Source organism: Lampetra fluviatilis, chromosome 9 (genome assembly GCF_964198595.1).
Source record: "Lampetra fluviatilis chromosome 9, kcLamFluv1.1, whole genome shotgun sequence".
Lineage (NCBI taxonomy): Eukaryota > Metazoa > Chordata > Hyperoartia > Petromyzontiformes > Petromyzontidae > Lampetra > Lampetra fluviatilis.
In genome coordinates this window covers 15,629,975-15,648,111 of record NC_136283.1, presented here as the reverse complement: position 1 = coordinate 15,648,111, position 18,137 = coordinate 15,629,975, and the positions used below count along the sequence as shown (strand labels likewise).

At 44.7% G+C, this 18,137-nt stretch overlaps 1 protein-coding gene across 1 annotated transcript in view; it reads left to right on the top strand.

Annotated features, from left to right (window-relative positions):
• HIF1AN (hypoxia inducible factor 1 subunit alpha inhibitor) overlaps positions 1-17,808 on the top strand; it is a 35,462-nt gene extending 17,654 nt beyond the window's left edge. Inside the window, exons 4-8 of the mRNA XM_078859931.1 lie at positions 7,403-7,548; positions 11,680-11,786; positions 12,979-13,042; positions 14,194-14,304; positions 15,562-17,808. Of these exons, the coding sequence (XP_078716057.1) occupies positions 7,403-7,548; positions 11,680-11,786; positions 12,979-13,042; positions 14,194-14,304; positions 15,562-15,615 (482 nt within the window). The 3' untranslated portion in view covers positions 15,616-17,808. The remainder of the gene's footprint in view (positions 1-7,402; positions 7,549-11,679; positions 11,787-12,978; positions 13,043-14,193; positions 14,305-15,561) is intronic.
• Positions 17,809-18,137: the final 329 nt, after the last annotated feature.

Here is an 18,137-nt window from a genome sequence, read left to right as displayed (position 1 = left end):
GTGAAAGCCTTAACAGATATGGTACATTTCTTTTCTGAGGCATTATTCATAATCATTGAGCTATGTTCAGTCCACTGCTGGATGAAGGCCTCCCCTAGCTGTCAACACCTCTCGCGATATCCTGCTACATCGTAATCCACCTGGCACCTGCTCATGAACTGATATAATCGCTCCATCTCTTGGAACGTCCTGACATGTTCTGTTCCCTGGCTGCCACTGTAATTTTATTATTTGACTGTTGGCCATCATCACTTCGAATAACGTGTCCTACCCAAACCAACTTCCTTTTCTCAACACGTTATTAATATTTTACAAAAATCTATATTCGGCATAATATAACTTTTTCTGTTACAATTAGTAATTTGTGTATATTAATACAATTGATTTTAATACATTTTATGTTATAATATATCCAAGCGATAGTACAAGTAAAAATCCGATCTTTCAAAATTAACCAAATAAATAAAATAACCAGTTCAGAATGTAATTTCATTTGGATTGAATACAACGTTCTTAATACATTGTCCTCGGCACTAATGAGTGCGCATTATACGCCCAAATCTATTTCTTTCCATTCATCCTTTACGAGCGCAAACGCACAGCGCCCAGCCCGCCCGTGGCTGGTCGAGTGGCAAGCGCGAGGCGAGCTGCTGAAGCCAGCGGCGCCGCCACCGTCGCGTTAACTCGTAGTGCGTGCGGCGCTGATGGAGCGGCGCTGACGGAGCGGCATGGGTGCGTCCGTGAGCGCCGGCATACGTCTGCCCGCCCCGCTCGCCGAGAGGCACAGGCACCGTGCGATAGTTAACGGGGAGCGGGGGTCGTGACGGGGAGGGGGGGTGCTAATTGCTACGTCCCTTTGTGCGACAGGCCACTGCTAGTACTGCCACTGCTTATTGAGTACCGCCTCGAGCAGTGCAGGTGTGAGCCATAGGGCTTCCGTTGCCGTGAGCCGTTACCGTGGAGACCCCTGTGGCTCGTTAGCACAGCAGCCCGCTGCCGAAGGGGCGCACCTCCTGGGAAGGGAGTTGTGTGCCCGGCAAGCGCGGCGGCTTGGCGTCGTGGGCAGGTTCTGGACGGTCCACGTCCTGGGTGTCTAATGCAGGAAATTAGCTGTGTCCATTTGCATTATCTATGGGACCTTTTTGCCAATATCAAGAATTATGAAAATTAAGACTAGGTTTTACCCTTTCTGGCAATAAAAGTGGTGTAAAGATGTTCAAACACCAAACAGATACTTTTTGCAAGGCATCGTCTGCATTAACCACACATACTTATGGAAAAACATGTAAACACTAGCTTTTTGCTCGTCCAAGGACGGGTGTATTGCAGTAAATCTGAAACTTGCAAGCGAAAAGCAGACCGCGACGTGATATTCATTGTATTAATGCACGTGCAATTTGTAAGGGCGCGGTGACACAGACCTATTTAATTTTAAGGTTATACTCCCTTGTTCATCATGACGTCCTTTTTACTTTGATCGCGTGACGTGAGGGTTCTGTCTTTGTAGTGAGGGTTGTAAGTTGACGCCGAGGAAGGGGGAGGAGGCGCGTCGGCCCCCCCATGTGGAGTGACGTCAGCCGCTAATTATTATAAATGGGGGGGCGGTGTCCATTTGGAGGACTTCACCTGTTAATGATTATTAATGAGGGGGGCTGGTCTACGTGGAGTGACGTCACGAGCGTTAAGGACAGACATTTCTGGGTGATTATAGTAGGTGTAAGGACAGTACGGGGTGATATAGGGACAGTACGGCTCCCCGTGGCCATGGTTACTAATTAATGTAATGGGGACAGGTTCACATTAGGGTAATGTGGGACCTAAGTGGTCGCTAATAGTGATTGATGCGACAAGCTTTGACAGGGTCGCATGAGGGGAAGCACGGGACCTAACGGTCGTAAATTGTAATAAGGGCAGAGACAGACAGGGCCAGGTGTGGTGAGAGACAGTTTGGGAATAGGGGCATGGCCCGGTCGTGAGGGGGATAAAAGCCGGCACGAACTGGGGCTCTGGGCTGCTGTTGTGGGGGAACTGCCGGCGCCGTCGTCACCTTGGAGCGGGTCGTCTTCATCCTCCTGGAGTGGGCACCTTGTAGTCTTGGAAGGGTAGAGTTATGTTGTCTCAGAATAGAGTTATCCAAGTTACCCAAGTGTATATAGTCACTCGCGGTTACTCGTTAAGTTATCAGTGAGTCCGCGGAATTTATTCATGATAAATATTCATATAACTGAACAAGACAGTGTCTCTGAGAGCTACATTACATAGGTACTAGCTTTTTGCCCGTCCACGGATGGGTGTATTGCAGTAAATCTGAAACTTGCAAGCGAAAAGCAGACTGCGATGTGATATTCATTGCATCAATTAGTGTGCCATTTGTAAGGGCACGGTGACACAGACCTATTTCATTTTAAGGTTATAATCCCTTGTTCATCATGACTTCCTTTTTACTTTGATGTCTCAACAGCGTTACGGAGATTGCGTGACGTGAGGGTTCTGCCTTTGTAGTGAGGGTTGTAAGTTGACGCCGAGGAGGGAGGAGGAGGCGCCTCGCCCCCCATGTGGAGTGACGTCAGCCGCTAATTATGATGAATGGGGGGAGGGGTGTCCATTTGGAGGACGTCAGCTTATAATTATTATTAATGAGGGGGGCTGTTCGATGTGGAGTGATGTCACCCACTCATGATTATATTATTAAAGAGGGGGGACGGTGCTCCATGTAGAGTGACGTCACCTGTGCATGAATATTAATGAGGGGGGCTGATCTATGGGTAGTGACGTCACGAGCATTAAGGACAAACATTCTTGGGTGATTAGAGTAGGTATGCTGTGATAATGTATGCATTGTTTTTTAAACTGATTGGCCTACACCAGAGACAGCCTTCTTTATGGCCTTGTCTCACCAGTGTTAGACCACAAGTACGTGTGGTTAATCCAGACTTTTGAATATCTTAACACTTTTATTGTTAGAAAGGGTCAAACTTATTCTTATTTTTCATCGATTTGCGTTGTTGAGTATATTTTATCACTTCATACTTTCACACAGGGCTGTGGAAAATAATGTGCATTATTATTGCATATGCTTCCTGAAATGGGTGTCATGTTTTTGCATAAATAAAACATCTGTGGGCAATGTTTCTCATAATAATTTAAGATAGTTGTGTGTGTGTATAAGCACAAACGTGTGCATCACTTTTCAATGTTGTGATGACCCTTTTAGTTGGAACTCTCCAGGGTCAAATGTGGAGATGAATTATTTTTTATATTAGAGTTACATCTTGGAGTCATTGAAGTGTGCGAAATCTCAGAGTCATCAACGACTCCTGAGCACTCGTTGTCTTGGGATAAATCTCAAATCTGCGGGACCTCCCTCCTCCTCGGTACTAGTTCTCTCCCGTCCTCGCCCCCGGCCGCTGCTCACCCATGCCTTCGTCACACACCGATCTTGACTATCATAACTCAACATCACGGCCTCCACAAATCCCTCACCTGCAAGCTCCACATGATCCAAAATGCCATTGCAAAACTCCTTACCCTCATGCACTGTTGGCTACTTAGGGTGTGAAAGTTCAAAATACATTTTAAAAAAACAACATGCAATGCAAATCGCCTCATCCCACACTTTTGGCTCCCAAACTAAATACCCATATTGATGTCAACATGCTCTATGGACTTACCCCTGCTGACCTCCTGTCGTATCTCACTCTACTCCCATTTGTGAGATCTCCTACCTCTCCCCTCTCATCTCACTCTACTCCCATTTATATGCTCTCCGCTTTGACAACCAAGGCTTTCTTTCAGAGCTCCCAGTCAACCTTGGCTCATGGGGATCGAAGGTCGACTGGTTTAGTCCCCGTGTGAATGAGGGACCGATCGTGCTTGGGGTGCCACGGTGACGAGATGTTAACTGTCTCGCCTGGTATACAGGAGGTCGTGGGTTCGATCCCAACCCTGACGCCTGTATATTTGCAGTTTGTGTGTTTTCCCTGTGGTCACGTGGATTTTTCTCCAGGTCCTCCAGTTTTTCCCTCCACATTTAGAAATATGCATTTATTGTATTTGGCTGCTATCATTTCCACATAATAAGCTACTTTCTTGAGTTCTGATTTGTGGCCAAGTCACTTCTGAAAAAGAGCTACATAGCTCAGTGGAGCCTTACCTGGTAAAAAAAAAGATATTTAGCTTGCTCATGTCGTATATATTCGTGTGTGTCATGAGGCATGATCACAGGTTATGGAACCAATATCAATTGTCAAATCAACCTTTGAGACAACTTTGAAGCTCCTATCGTGCCATTCAGTGGTATGATGCGCGCGCTGGTGTTGGGGTGGCCGTGGTGCGTGCGCCATCTGAAATTTTTCTCTCAAGGCAGCAGTGATGGGACTGCTTCTATGTATGAAACTTGGTACAGTGTATACGTGCCAGTGAATTAACCTTTCTTCCTTTTTTTCCCGTTCAATATTTTTTTTTCATATAACAATGGCTGCGAAAGGCAAAGAGAATGCGCCAGTGTAATAAAAAATTAATGGCCATGAGCATGAATTATTCATCGCATGACAGAGTGTGCCTTGCCATCGAATGCATTTTTAACCATCACTATAACGATGGCTGTCATTTTAATAAATACCCCCCAAAGAAACTCCCGAAGGCGAAGAGTGCAAATTTTTTTATATGGATCTTGAAAAAAAAAGGGACACACTTAGATTGCACATGCAATTTAAACTGTTTTATGGAAGAGCATATGCTTTAACTTAGAAAATATATAGCATATATTAAGGCATTTTTTTGTTCATGCAGCATTCAAGTCTGGGATGCCACGCCCCACTAAGCAGGCGGTGGAAAGAGATTTGTCCCTTTGATGTTGAGAACATGTGCGGTGGTTAAATGCATTGGTGTAGCTGCCAAGAAGCTCTTAAGTAAATACAAGTTGTGTGTGCGCTCGTGCATGTGTACTGCACATATGAGAAGCAGTGGCATTATCATGAAATTTGTTTTTATTTTATGCATGTTTACCCAGGAAAGCCTTCCTAAGTCTCTATTTTTTAGGAGGGTCCTGCCAAATCTTTGCACTTGAGGGTGACGATGCTGCTGTGTGTAATCTCAATTGAGTGATTTGAGACAGCATCTTCAGCAATGGGATTGTTTAGCTAATACCAGATAGATACATTGTCCGTTTTTTTATCGTTAGGAGGAAACCGGAGAACCTTGAGAAAACCCATGCAGGACATGGGGAGAACATGTAAAGACATCGCAGGAAGGCGCCCGACATGGAATTGAACCCAGGCCCTATTTTCTGCGAGGCACAAATGTGACCACTGTGCTGACTTGCAATTGTGGTTATTGCACTATGCTACAAACCCAGTGACTTAAGCGTTTCAATCCAAGCCATGATTACCATCACTGGTGAGTGGTATCAGAACTTATCATGGTCCTCACCAAGGTCCACTCGGCTTAGGTGAGTTAGCAATTGGAAATAATCTTGATTGGAAGTTTTCGTAACTGCAGGAATCCATACTCTTTGGTTCTTTCGGTAAAGTCACGTAGGTATAAAATGAAATGAATCACGACGTTTTGGGCGCAACACAAACGTCCATCATCAGGTGGGAAGGCATGGTCTGCTGCTGAGGCAGACTGTTTAAAAAGGTTTTTAAATGGGTGTAGCCCAAGGGTCATAAAGAAGTGGCCGGGGCTAGTGATGTTAATGTGATAAATTACCATGTCACTGTAAGATATGAAAGCGGCCTCCTCAACGAGGGCACGGAAGTGGCTATGTTAATGTGAGCGATGAGCATGATGTTAATGTGAGAAATTAGCATGATTGCTCAGTTTGTACCCATCCTCTCGGTTGAAGTTGTGTCTGTGTTTATATATCTGGATGGCTTCATGAAAAAATCTCTGAAGGTAGCCGGTAGGTTTTCAGAGTACCTCCGTCTTGGAAAAATCAATTTAGTGTGAGCCCACAGCGTTTTAACAATGATCGGCAATGGCAGAGGTATTGGTCCTACCGTGTTTCAGATCTGCCTTGTGTTCACGAACGCGGTCCGAGACATGTCATTTTATTTCTCCAATGTAACTGCTGCCGCAACCACAACTCAGTTTGTAGACACCAGGGTATTGTATGTCAGGAATCACATCCTTTACAGTTGGGATTAAATCACGGATTTTGTGTGCTGTGTTGAAACGAACCTGGGTCTTGTGTTTGTTTAAGATTTTGGAAATATTTTTGGTAACCCCTGCTTTGTACGGTAAAGTGATGGTTTTGGTTGGATCCTCAGAAGGTTGTCTCCGCATGGCTGGGCAGACAGCTTTGCAGATTGTACGGTCTGAGTATCCGTTCATCCTGAGGGCTTGGTGTACATGCTCCAACTCACTGGCTAGGTGGTGCTGGTCGGAGATGCAACTAGTGTTTTGATGAGGGAATTCTTCTGGGCTGGATGGTGGTGGGAGTCAGGCTTTAGATAGGCATCCGTATGGGTGGCTTTCCTGTTGACCGAATGTCCCAACAAGCCATCAGGTCTCTTCTCGATCAAAACGTCCAGGAATGGGAGCTTGCCATCCTTTTCCACTTCCATGGTGAATTTGATAGATGGGTGTATGGATTTGACGTGGTTGTGAAATTGGTTCAGTGCTGGCAGGCCTTGTGGGCAGATAACAAACCTCTCATCCACGTATCTCTTCCACAAGGAAGGACGTAGGGTGGATGTCTGGATGGCATCTGTCTCAAATGTCTCCATGAAAACATTCGCTACCACTGGCGATAAGGGAGGACCCATAGGGGTACCCTCACTTTGTTTGTAAAATGTACCATTCCAGGTGAAGTATGTGTTGGTAAGGCAGTGCCTTACCAAAGTTGGATTCAGTCCTTGTTAGAAATAGTACAGCCCTGCAGGGTGGATCCACACAAGTGTTGTTAAGGTATTCGTAGCATAGCCACTGCTCTGGTTGCATCAGTCTGCGATATGAGGTCAAACAAATTCAAAATAAATAGCTTTTAACTGCCAAGTTCCTTTAAGAATCAGTAATCCATAGACTAGGCAACTAGTTGATAAGATTTAATGGCATGGTTTTCTGGCCTACCATGACCTGACTTTGCTCACCATGTACCCTCCCCCCCCATTAGTTTTGAACACTTCTTTGAATAGACACAGGTGGCAGGGCATGGCCTAGTGCTGGCCTTCGAAGGTGTTCACTAACAGCACGTGCCCCAACCGCCCTGAAATATAAATGAGAGATCTGTGTCCTTATTAGCATACACCTCCGCCTATGCGAGTCTACAGTTCGGTTTGGTTGTGTTTTAACGGGCGGCAGTGCGTCCGTGTGTGCGTATATACTATCCCTGCGGCTTGTGATTTAACGAGAGTCCTACGTGTGTGTGCGTGTGTGTGTGCGTGTGCGCGCGTGCGCGCAGGGAACGTGACACCGTGCCACTACGACGAGCAGCAGAACTTCTTTGCGCAGATCAAGGGCTACAAGCGCTGCATTCTCTTCCCGCCGGAACAGTTTGACTGTCTCTACCCGTATCCCATTCACCACCCGTGTGACCGGCAGAGCCAGGCAAGTGCCCACCCAAACAGCCGACCCGTTAAAACGACTGTGCCGCAGTTGCATCTGCCTACAGCACTTCCGAGTCGATTAGTGGCTTTCATAGAACTCCTGGGATTGTGCATAACGACAGTGGGGTTTCTAAAATATAAAAAAAAATTGCAAGAGAGCTAAATTACAGGATTTATAGTCTCAGACAGTAATGAAGGGATATAGGTATGCATGAAACTGGGACACTTTGCGACCTTATGCAAGCAAGACATTGTTTTTGGTATTTACCTAACCCGTCAGAAAAAAATCCAAAACAAGCAGGCTTGAATTACATATAATGCGCTGTGAAATGTTGCCTAATGGTCACCATTTGAGCAAGAGCATACGTTTGATAATGGGCTTATTAACTTTTAAAAATGTGGAGAATAATCATTTCTGATTACTTGCAGCCATCTCCAGTTATGTGCTTGATAGATTATTGTTTTGGCACCGCGTCAAAACAATACCTACGAGTGTGCTGCAGTGAATGCGTTTGTCAGGGCCTTTCGTTTTTTATTTTTTGATCAATTATATTGCCATATTTTTCCACCTACTTCTCTTGACCCCGAGTGCCATGAATATTCAAGCAAGAGAAGCAAGACATCCATGTTTGGACATTGTAAATCACAGTCCAGTATCTGAGGCAGTCGTTTTGCACTTTGCTGTTGGCAACCAAAAAACTCAAAATGTTAAATAATGGAGTGGTGATGATGTGCAATTGTGGTCAGTCGGAGGTTTTAAAATCATGTTGGTTGGGGACTCTATGCGAGTGCCAGGGGCTCCGAGTTATGTAAGCCGTGGCATAGATTCAGCTGAGCGTTCAGTGGGCAGGATATTTGTTAATGTGCAGCCTTTCTGTTGCGTGCATTGCCTTGTGCGTGTGCACCTATGATGTGGAAATATCTCGTCAATGGTAAATGTAACCCTTGTGTCTAAAACATTGTCCATACACAAAACAGCTGTGTTAGATTAAGTAGGTCCGTCATAGTAACAATGCCGTTTATTTTGTCATGGAAGTTTTTTCTTTTAATGTTTTTGTTTGTAAAAGTGTCGTTGATACACAAACATCTAGACGCTGTTTACTGTAAATATTACTTACAATTTTGGCGGCAGGGTGGTGCAGCGGTAACACTCGTGCCTCACAGCCAGAAGGTCCTGAGTTCGATTCCTGAGTCGGGCACCATTTGGAGTGGAGTTTGTATGTTCTCCCTCTGTTTTGCATGGTTTTCTTTTGGGTTCTCCAGTTTTCTCCCGTAGGCTAAAAACCATGCAATGTACGGGTTTCCCTCACTTTGTGTGGTGAATGCATCCCAACAAAAAGGGGCGCGCAAAGCAAAATCATACGAGACAGCTGCCCGCCTAGTAGCACGTACAGTAGTGTATGCACAATGTCCCATGTCTGACCGCATAGCCGCATGTAGAGTGAATAGAAACCGTGCAATATATATCGAATTTTTGGTAAAAATAGGTTAGCCGCATATACAGCGGGAGCCGCGTAAAGTGAGGGAAATCTGTATTGGCCATACATCCCAATGATCAAAAATTGCCTGCAAATCACTCGGTTGGGATCACACACCAGCAGCAGCAGCAGTGGCAGCGAAGTCGCCCCCCGACTGTGGAATTTCGCAGGACCCTCCTGAAAATCTCGGTCTTGAAACTTAGTGAGGCTTTCCTGGGCGAACAAGTATACTAGTAATAATGAAAATAACAGCTAGAGCAAGGTACATAATATAGTACAGGCTTTTTTCCCCTCGCTATTATTTAATTTTGTTTATTTTTTAAATGTACCAACTCACCAAAACATCTACTATAAACAAGTTATGTCGGTCAGCGCTGGAAATTGACCTAACGTGACGTCTGAAATGAAACGTGTAATTTCGGCCGCTTAACGAAGTCGGTCGGTTCGCGCTGGGGACTGCGGCGTGCGCCTCATGCCGTCTGATTTATTCGACTGCCAAATGTGGAATGTTTTGGCTGGGCAGGTTAATGTCACTTGGCTCCCCATCGTCTGCCTGTTATTTGCACCTTTTAAAGTCACGATCCAGTGTGTGTAACAGCTACACGAACCACACACATTGCCAATGTGAAAGATGATCATTTATAGTTCTTTAAAGTGGTTAAAATTATTTATTATTTCATGTTAATGTAAAGTCTCATGGAATAGTGTCTTAAACAGTATGTAAATCATTGATAATATTTAAAGTTTCAATTTCTTTTAAATACATTTGCTGTGAAAGTGCCTGGGTGAAATGTGATGGGGCTGTGTCCTTGCCCAAGTCTGGCTCAGCCTGGCTCAATTTTTTTTTTATAAATATTAGTTATTTAAAATACTTTTAACTGAAATGAAAAAAAAACTAGTTTGTTGATTATTGTACGAAACGATGATTATTATTTCACCAGCACACACTTCTTTTTAATGGAAGTAATTTTTTGTGGAATTGGAAACACCACATTTTACGTAATTGTGTGTAAACGCAGTATACAATCTGTTGCTGTGCTTTGGAGTGATTCGCGAATGCGCTCTGTCCCCTATTGCATGGGCCCCCTCTCCGTTACTCTCCCTCCCACCGTCTCCCACCCGCCCCAGTGATCCCATGTACATTTGTCTGGCTGTGACAGCAGTCGGTTCTTGCCCCGACCAATGCATGCAGAACCTCCGCCTCTTGCTAGCAAAGCACAGAAGGGCACGTTAGCCGTAAAACCCGCAGAGTCCCGGAGTGCCTGCCTTATCCCCACGATCTGTACTGTGGACGAATTGCCTTTTTATCTCGCGTAGGAAAAGGCTTCAGACCTCTCAAATGCCCCCCTTACATGGCAACAGGAAGCCATGGGGCCCGCATACACACTGCCATTTGCGCTTGACTAAGTTAAAGAGAAACACATGAGAAGTGGGTCACTGTGGGAGGTGCAGTGCTCCTCCTCGTCGTGTAGATTTGTCTCAGTTGGGTTGGGCTGCTGTAAGGTATTGCTCGGAGTTGTTACGACAACTAGATACGGCCAACCGTGAGTCAAGAGAGCAGGGCCACCATGCGCTAGTTTGCCAGGGGGGCACTGTATGTGGGATGTTACTGCGGATTGAACTTTGAACCGTAGTCAAGTGCAATAACATTTTGACAAAAAAAACTCCAAGGGGCTTTATTGGAATTTGTGACTTTCAGCTGACCATATTTATTGCCCGAAATGGCAATTGTCACGTAGCTCTGCCCAAGTTTTATGCACAGACCTTGCTCTGTCAGTTCGAGCTGCTTCAATTGACCGATTATATAGATTGCCCCCTGCAAGCCATAGATGAATAAAGTCAATATATGCATAACTAGCTTTACTACCCGGCTTCGCCCGAGACTTGGATTCTTGTCTTGGATTAATACACGGCCTACGCGGTGGGGGGGGGGGGCGGTGCGTGACGTCAGCAGGCACACTGAGTAACGGCTGCCGCATGCGGGTGCCGTGAAAAATATATCCATTATTGCACCCCCCCCCCCCAAAATACAAAAGTCTATGTTTATACTTTTTGCATTGTGTACAGTCTGGAAGCGACCCACATGCCAAATTTCAAGTTTGTTGCATGTTGGGAAGTATGCTAAACATTTCGAACAGACACACGTATTCAAGAATGTCCCTTTTTTACATATATAGAGGTTTTTGGGTTAGACGCGTAATTATATAAATGTGTCGTTAAAACCCGCCACCACCCGACACAGACATCTAGTAAGGGTTGTCACGTAATTACTGGCGAAATGTCATACTGTGTGCTGTACTAGTGACAAATTGGCCATGTTCTGTTTACGTGACAACCCTTACTAGTTGGCTGTGGTGGGTTTTAACAACACATTTATATATTTACGTGATCTAACCCAAAACCTCTTCTGGATATTGGTCGCGAAAGCCTATGTGTTAAAGTCAATATAGTTATTTGTTTTAACAATTTAAAACTTTCATCTTGTGATGTGTGGCTCAGATGTTGTGCATAGCTTTGCGTATGAAATGCGGATCGCTAACTGCTATTGTGTTGCAGCGTCCATTCAGTTTTTTTTTTCCATGAGGCCAATGTTTTTACTGACTGTGTGCCGCTTGTGCCTTCCCGCCTGAAGAAAAACTTTCATTCTTTTCTAGGTCGACTTTGAAAATCCAGACTACGAGCGGTTCCCGAACTTCCGCAAGGCAATTGGATACGAAACGGTGGTCGGCCCAGGAGATGTTCTGTACATTCCCATGTACTGGTAATTGACTTCATTTATAAATGGATATTTTAACTCAGTTTCTGAGCCCAGGAGACCCAAAAAGGGGCCAAAATGCCAAATGACCGGCAACAAAACGGTGCTGTTAAGGTTGTAGTCGATAAGCGTTCACACGTTGTTTTTATTTGAGCAAAGTCGTGAGATTTTGGGAAGCGAATACGGGGGGCATTCCAAAGTCGAGCAGAGGGCAGAAAGAAAAGCAGCCTGTAATGTGGCGAGAGAGTGGTTGATATTGGGCGAGTGTGTGGTTGTATGTATAACTTCTTTCGTACCATACATAGCCAACCATGCTAATCAGTGTGGTGGTTAAGCAGTCGGGATGAGACAAAACCATCGTTTTGGTTGAGTCCGCTCGTAAAGTTTATCAGCTTAGTAATCATGGTAGTAGTGATATATACAGTATTAGTATTTTGAAGAACCTATTGATGGTTGGCCAGTCTGTGGCCAAATCAAGTGGAATATGCCCAATTCTAGAAGCTGAGCAGAAGTGAGAGTCTGGATAGCGCTTAAATGGGCGAACGCCGTGCATAAAATGTTATAGGCTGCTGCTGCGGTGCTACGTTTCTGGCAGCAGAGGGCAGTGTAGTAAAATCCTTTCTGCACTTTGCTCAAATTCCTATGGCCCGCGACCTTCACGAACCCACACTGACCAGCGTGGCGACGTTTGGTCAAGTAACTCCTGTGGCCAGCATGGTGTTGGGAGGCCCTCATCCAGCAGTGGATGTGACAAGGTGCTGTGTGCAGTTGTCATAGCAACAGGGATAATACCAAGCCTCCCACTGCATACTGTACCCCTATAACGTAAACGTGTTACTCTATCCTTGAGGTCACCAGTGCAACGGTAACATTGTGACCCCCGGTGATGTTGCTATCAGTAACCGGTCGCCTGGCAGCCGTTTGTGATCAGATTGAGGGTGGCTATCACCGCACTTGTACTTTACTGCGGTTTGAACACGTTTCACGATTGTAGAGCCATGTCTGTATTACCCAAGAAGAGCGGCTTCCAGTGTTTGCAACCTTGCACACCTTGACTACAAACACATTGCACCGCGATCAACTGGCTTGCACTATGGCAAACGTATCGTTCGTGTAGTGCGCGTTACAGATGCTGTGTTTTAAAGCTGCCCCTCGCCCATAATGGATGCCCGTTGCATGGCTGTCCGTCACATTTTAGGTGGCATCACATTGAGTCTCTGCTGGATGGAGGCATCACCATATCTGTCAACTTCTGGTACAAGGTTAGTTCATCACGAGTTCCTGCGAACTCCTGTGCACTCCGTTGTTTACCTATTGTGCTGGCCATCCTGCCCCCTGCTTGGAAATCTCTGATGAGAAAACACTATATAAAAATTTGATCCATCGTAACTTTTGATTATCCTGGTTGCTGGCGGCACAGGACGCCGCATGTCAATCGCCCCGTCTGCTTGCGTTGGCATCGCTTGCCCACACCCCACTGCTGTTCAGGCAGCAGTGGGGTGTTTTCATGTGCGGCTCTCCGATTGGTGTGTCTGGAGCAATTTGACCAGGCAAGGGAATTGCATCCGCTGCCTACCCCTCGAGTGTTGGGTGATTCTTGCAGGTATCATCCCTCGTGGGGGATTCTCAATTACACAGTTAAAAGTATTCTAATGGGGATTGTCTTATGGCGTGGAATGTCCACCGCAATCCCATTTACTTCACGGGTGATCTCTGAATCTCCATTGAAGTTAATGGTATTCTTTGGGTGCCTAGGAAATGTCCAGCAGAATCCCCATTCAAGGCAGTGACGATTCCTTTCCGCAACTCCCATTAGCACGGTTGGCTACGTACGGTGCGAAAGAAGTTCAACATGGGCTGACTGTGCTACGGGCGCTCCAATCTTGCCCGGACGCCACGGTGGAATTGTTTGGGAACCTGCCAATTCCATGTACTAGGCATTGTCCATACATTTTTATGGTAAATAAGGTCCATACCAGCTGGCTGGTATTGGTCTAGATTCCAGCTAAACGATATCAACCAGATTCTTTATTAAAATGTATTCCCTAGGCATAGGCCATATGTTTCAATGGTGGGCTGAATGTGTAGCCTGGCCTTCCCTGCAGTTCAAAAATATCCCACGATCCCCTTTGGCATCATATTCCATTCTAGGAGCCAAATTGAGATTCCAGTCCAGGAATCGTGAGATTCCTCTAGTTCTCGTACCCAAGCGTGTGCGAGGTAATCTGCCCGTGTGGTAATCTGCCCACACGTGCACACAGATTGCACCTCCGAGCTATAGTTTGTTGTCCCCCCTCCGCACCTCCGATTAGCAAGGTTGGCTACGTACAGTGCAAAATAAATTGTACGTGTATATGTGCATTCATACGTGGTGATAGTCGCTCTTCCAGTGTCTCTTTCGAAATTCCCACAGGCTGCTCCCGCCCCAAAGAAGATCGACTACCCTCTGAAGGCCTTCCAAAAAGTGGCCATCACACGGAACATCGAAAAGATGTTGGGAGAGGCCCTCGGAGACCCTCACGAGGTAACATGAGCAATCCTAATCTGCCCTGCAACTGGGAGATGCTAATATCTTCATGTTGAAACGTTACACTGGGTGGCACGTAGAGAGTGCCATTAACTCGTACCATTAATGGGCACCACGACACCCAGGGCTGCCCAGTGGGGGGTGGCCATGAGCAGCATCACGTAACCGCGGACTCCACAGTGGGCTTGACTGTCATTAATGAATCAGGGTGCGTCGCGGCAATCTTCCCTTGGCATCTGTTCCTGGGCCTCCTGGACCCTCTTGGCAGTCTTGAGAACCCTCATGCACTTAAATGAACCGAAATTAGATATATTTTACACTCTATATATTTTACACGCTTGCGTCTTGGACTGTAATTGGTATACGTGCCACAGACCAGCTGTTCTACATAATATTTCTGATAACCTTATAAAATTCAATTGCATTTTGAAGGAATATTAACATAGATTGATTAGCATGATTACATGTTAGCGGTCATGTTTTGCTCAGACATTGAGAAGACGATATAAATTGGGTTAGCATACGTAGAGCATCCCCACAGATGTAGAATTTTGAACCATCCAAACATCTGCAGTAGCCATGGGACATTTAAATCTCATCATCCAATCGTCCACGTGGGAATTTTTTGTTTGCCTATTCCAGTTATATTTGTACTTTCTATTTATGGCAGATGTCTTATACTCGTGATTTTAGAACTTGAAATGTTTGAAAGCGCCAGTCATTACTTGTGCTATGTAACAGCATTCTCGCATCTCAAATATAAATAAACCATGTCGGGGGAATCGCACTGGCAGAAAACGAAATCCGTTTTGAATCTGCGTCCGTAATCCGCGACATGTGGCCCCCTTCTGGAAAAAACTCAGACATGGACGTCATCGCAAGTGGACAGAATAAACACAACTGACACCAACAAGACGTGGCTGGCACACGCCTCTAATCGATCATGTGAGAGGCAAGGGGTTGATGGATCAAGTAGATTTGTTTTATACTCCCAAACCCACTGGGCTGTGAAATGGCTGAGAAAATGTCAGTGTAGCAAATTCACTCGTTTGGGTGAGTTATTGTCCACATGCTCTGGTTTCCTCCTGCATGCAAAACACTCAATAATGGAATTGGCCACCAAACATCTCAAAATGCAGGTCTCTGGTAAAAGTCTTAAAACTCGGTGAGGCTCTCTTGGATAAAGGGAATTTATTCCTTCTTTACTTTACCCGGAGTTGATTGGTGTGCTGTTGTCCCCTTCTCTATTTGCAGGTTGGTCCACTTCTGAATATGATGGTGCGAGGGAGATATGACAGCAGTCAATGAGGACATCAGTATCTGTTGGATATAATTCAGCACCTGAAATCCCTGGCAACTATCACACTAACTCCTTAAATTTGTACACAAAACCGTTGTTGGCAAATCGACTGTAGCTAACATTACTGGTATATTTACTCAAGCTGGCTTTCGATAATTTGTTTTTGCATATTCATAATTGCACCCCATGTGCAGTTTATGAAACAAAGGCCTCATTATTCTTGCTAAGTGGACTCGTACGTTTTTTATCTGCTGTTGTATTCTGTGATACTCTGTGAAAATGGTCATGGTTTTCTTTTAAGAGCAATAGTTTTACAGAAATCTAATGTGGTGGAATCTTTCGAAAGCTGTCCAGCTGTAGCCCACGAAGGCAGAGTATTTGAGTGTAAAAATGAAAACCTTTTCGAATCTTGTGAGAAATGTTCACACATCTTACAGGTCAGGCAGTTACAAACATCACGACCTCCAGTGTATACTGCCATCTCGTGGTGACGCTCTTGTACTGTTACTGCCAAATGGCGATTTAGATTTAAACGTTAAAATTTTTAATTAAGGGTTTATTTTGTTTCCTAAATTATTGGTATTGTAGTTGTTAGCGTAATTCAAATCGGCTTGTTTTTTAAAACAAATGCCAAACCCAAGCTTGTCAGACTCTTGACCTTGAGTCTCTCCACTCCTTGCCGGTCATTTTGGCATCCATGTCGCGACTATCCTTCAAATTCCCTTTTGTGCCACCTTCCAGTCACTCGTGCAATCCACAGATCTCTCCCAACTCATCTCGACTCACACCCGTGGCCATTCAACATCTCCAATATCATGTGCACTGCTCTCACTGCTGTTTCTCACCTGTCGATTTAGCAACGAATTACCTCTTCAATGTATGTATACTTTTGCTTCCCTCCACCACATCAATTCAGGTCCCAAATCTCCTTCCATCCCCACCAGACGTCTTTTTTTGTTTGCTCTGCTCACACGGCTTCACGAACCTCAAATATCCCTCGAGATCACTGTAATTATCTTGCCCCCTCTTGAAGACTCAGTTTTTGTTTGCCATGACAAACGTCATTAAGATATAGCGGGTGTGTTATAAAATATCAAAAAATTTCGTAAAAAAAAATCCTTTGCAACTGCAACAAAAATTGCCCTGCGGTGGCATCTCTCATCAATCTCCTACTTGCGTTCTTGCTAAGAGGAGTTGAGATGCGCAGTGTGTCTTCACGAGCATACCCCAAGGCTTGCCCCAGCAGGCTGACTTCTGATCAGGAGGGGGGGGGGTAAACTGAAAAAAAACCCCTCACTTTCGGATAGTTGTTTTACAAACTGTACTGACAAAAATAGGGCTCGTTTTTCAAGGTCTTGCCTTCAGTGTAATTGTTCATAATGAGGGCTGTGAGTGATTATGTTACAGTGAGTGCTGTTTGCTCAGACCACTAACCATGACACAATTTTAGTTTATAATTTGAATGTAATTTTTGAATGCCAAAATAGTGTGTCCTTTAACCATAAGCATGATGGGGAAAAAAATATACATATCTTTTTAATTTATGTTTTGCCAGTTGCTTAAAACTATCCCGTGTACACAAAGTCATGCAAAAGCCTGATTTTTTCATAGTAAAAACACCAAATACAGTTAAATCGTGTAATATTTACAAACAGCAACATTATTTCAAATGGGTCTGAAGATTTATAAAGTTTACTCTGGGGTGTTTGTGCTCCCATTTTGTGGCTAGGAGTAGCAGTGCTGCCATAAACTGTTTGCCATGACGCAAATCCTATGAATACTTGCATTTTGTAAATGTTGTTCATTTTTAGTAGCATTGCAATATCAATTTGATTTTGAACTTTCTAAAGCTGGAAGCCACAACTCAAGTACATTGAATGTTCGAGTGAATGGCGCCAGTTAAAACGTACGAATGGATTTTTCACGTCTGTTCTATTGGGCAAGTAATTTAATGCCCTTTTTGCAAATCATTAATTAAAAAAATGCCTGTGGTTAAACATGACTCGAATTCTCTTTTTAAAAATCATATTTGGAACTGTCTAAGGTGATTATTTCACGAGTGTTGTTCATTATGTGTACATTGGCCTATTGCTGGTATGTAAACTCCCCTTTTCTCCAAAAGTATTCTTGCCTGCGGTGACAAGTTTTTCAGTCGGGAGTCTCAGATGTGAACCCGATGGGATTGATGTATGCTACCCACTCGCGTGGTCTCAAATCAACTCTGCTGCAGCTCCACCTTTAAAAACAAGTCATAAGGGGTGGATCCTAAATGAGGGGGCTTAAGGGGCCATTCATCATGTACGAATTGAGGGGGGGTTAACCCAAATGCGTACGTTTGCATATGGGGGGTCTACTGACAATGTACGTAGTACCCTTAGGGAACGGGGGGAGTGGGGTGAAGCCTCGATAATAATTTGTCTACATTGGCCTTCAAATGAGTTAGATAGTCCGGCTATGGACTGTTTGCTAAAACACGTAAAAATTATTCATCCTTGATCGTTTCTGCATGGATTAAATATCTGCCGTTCTA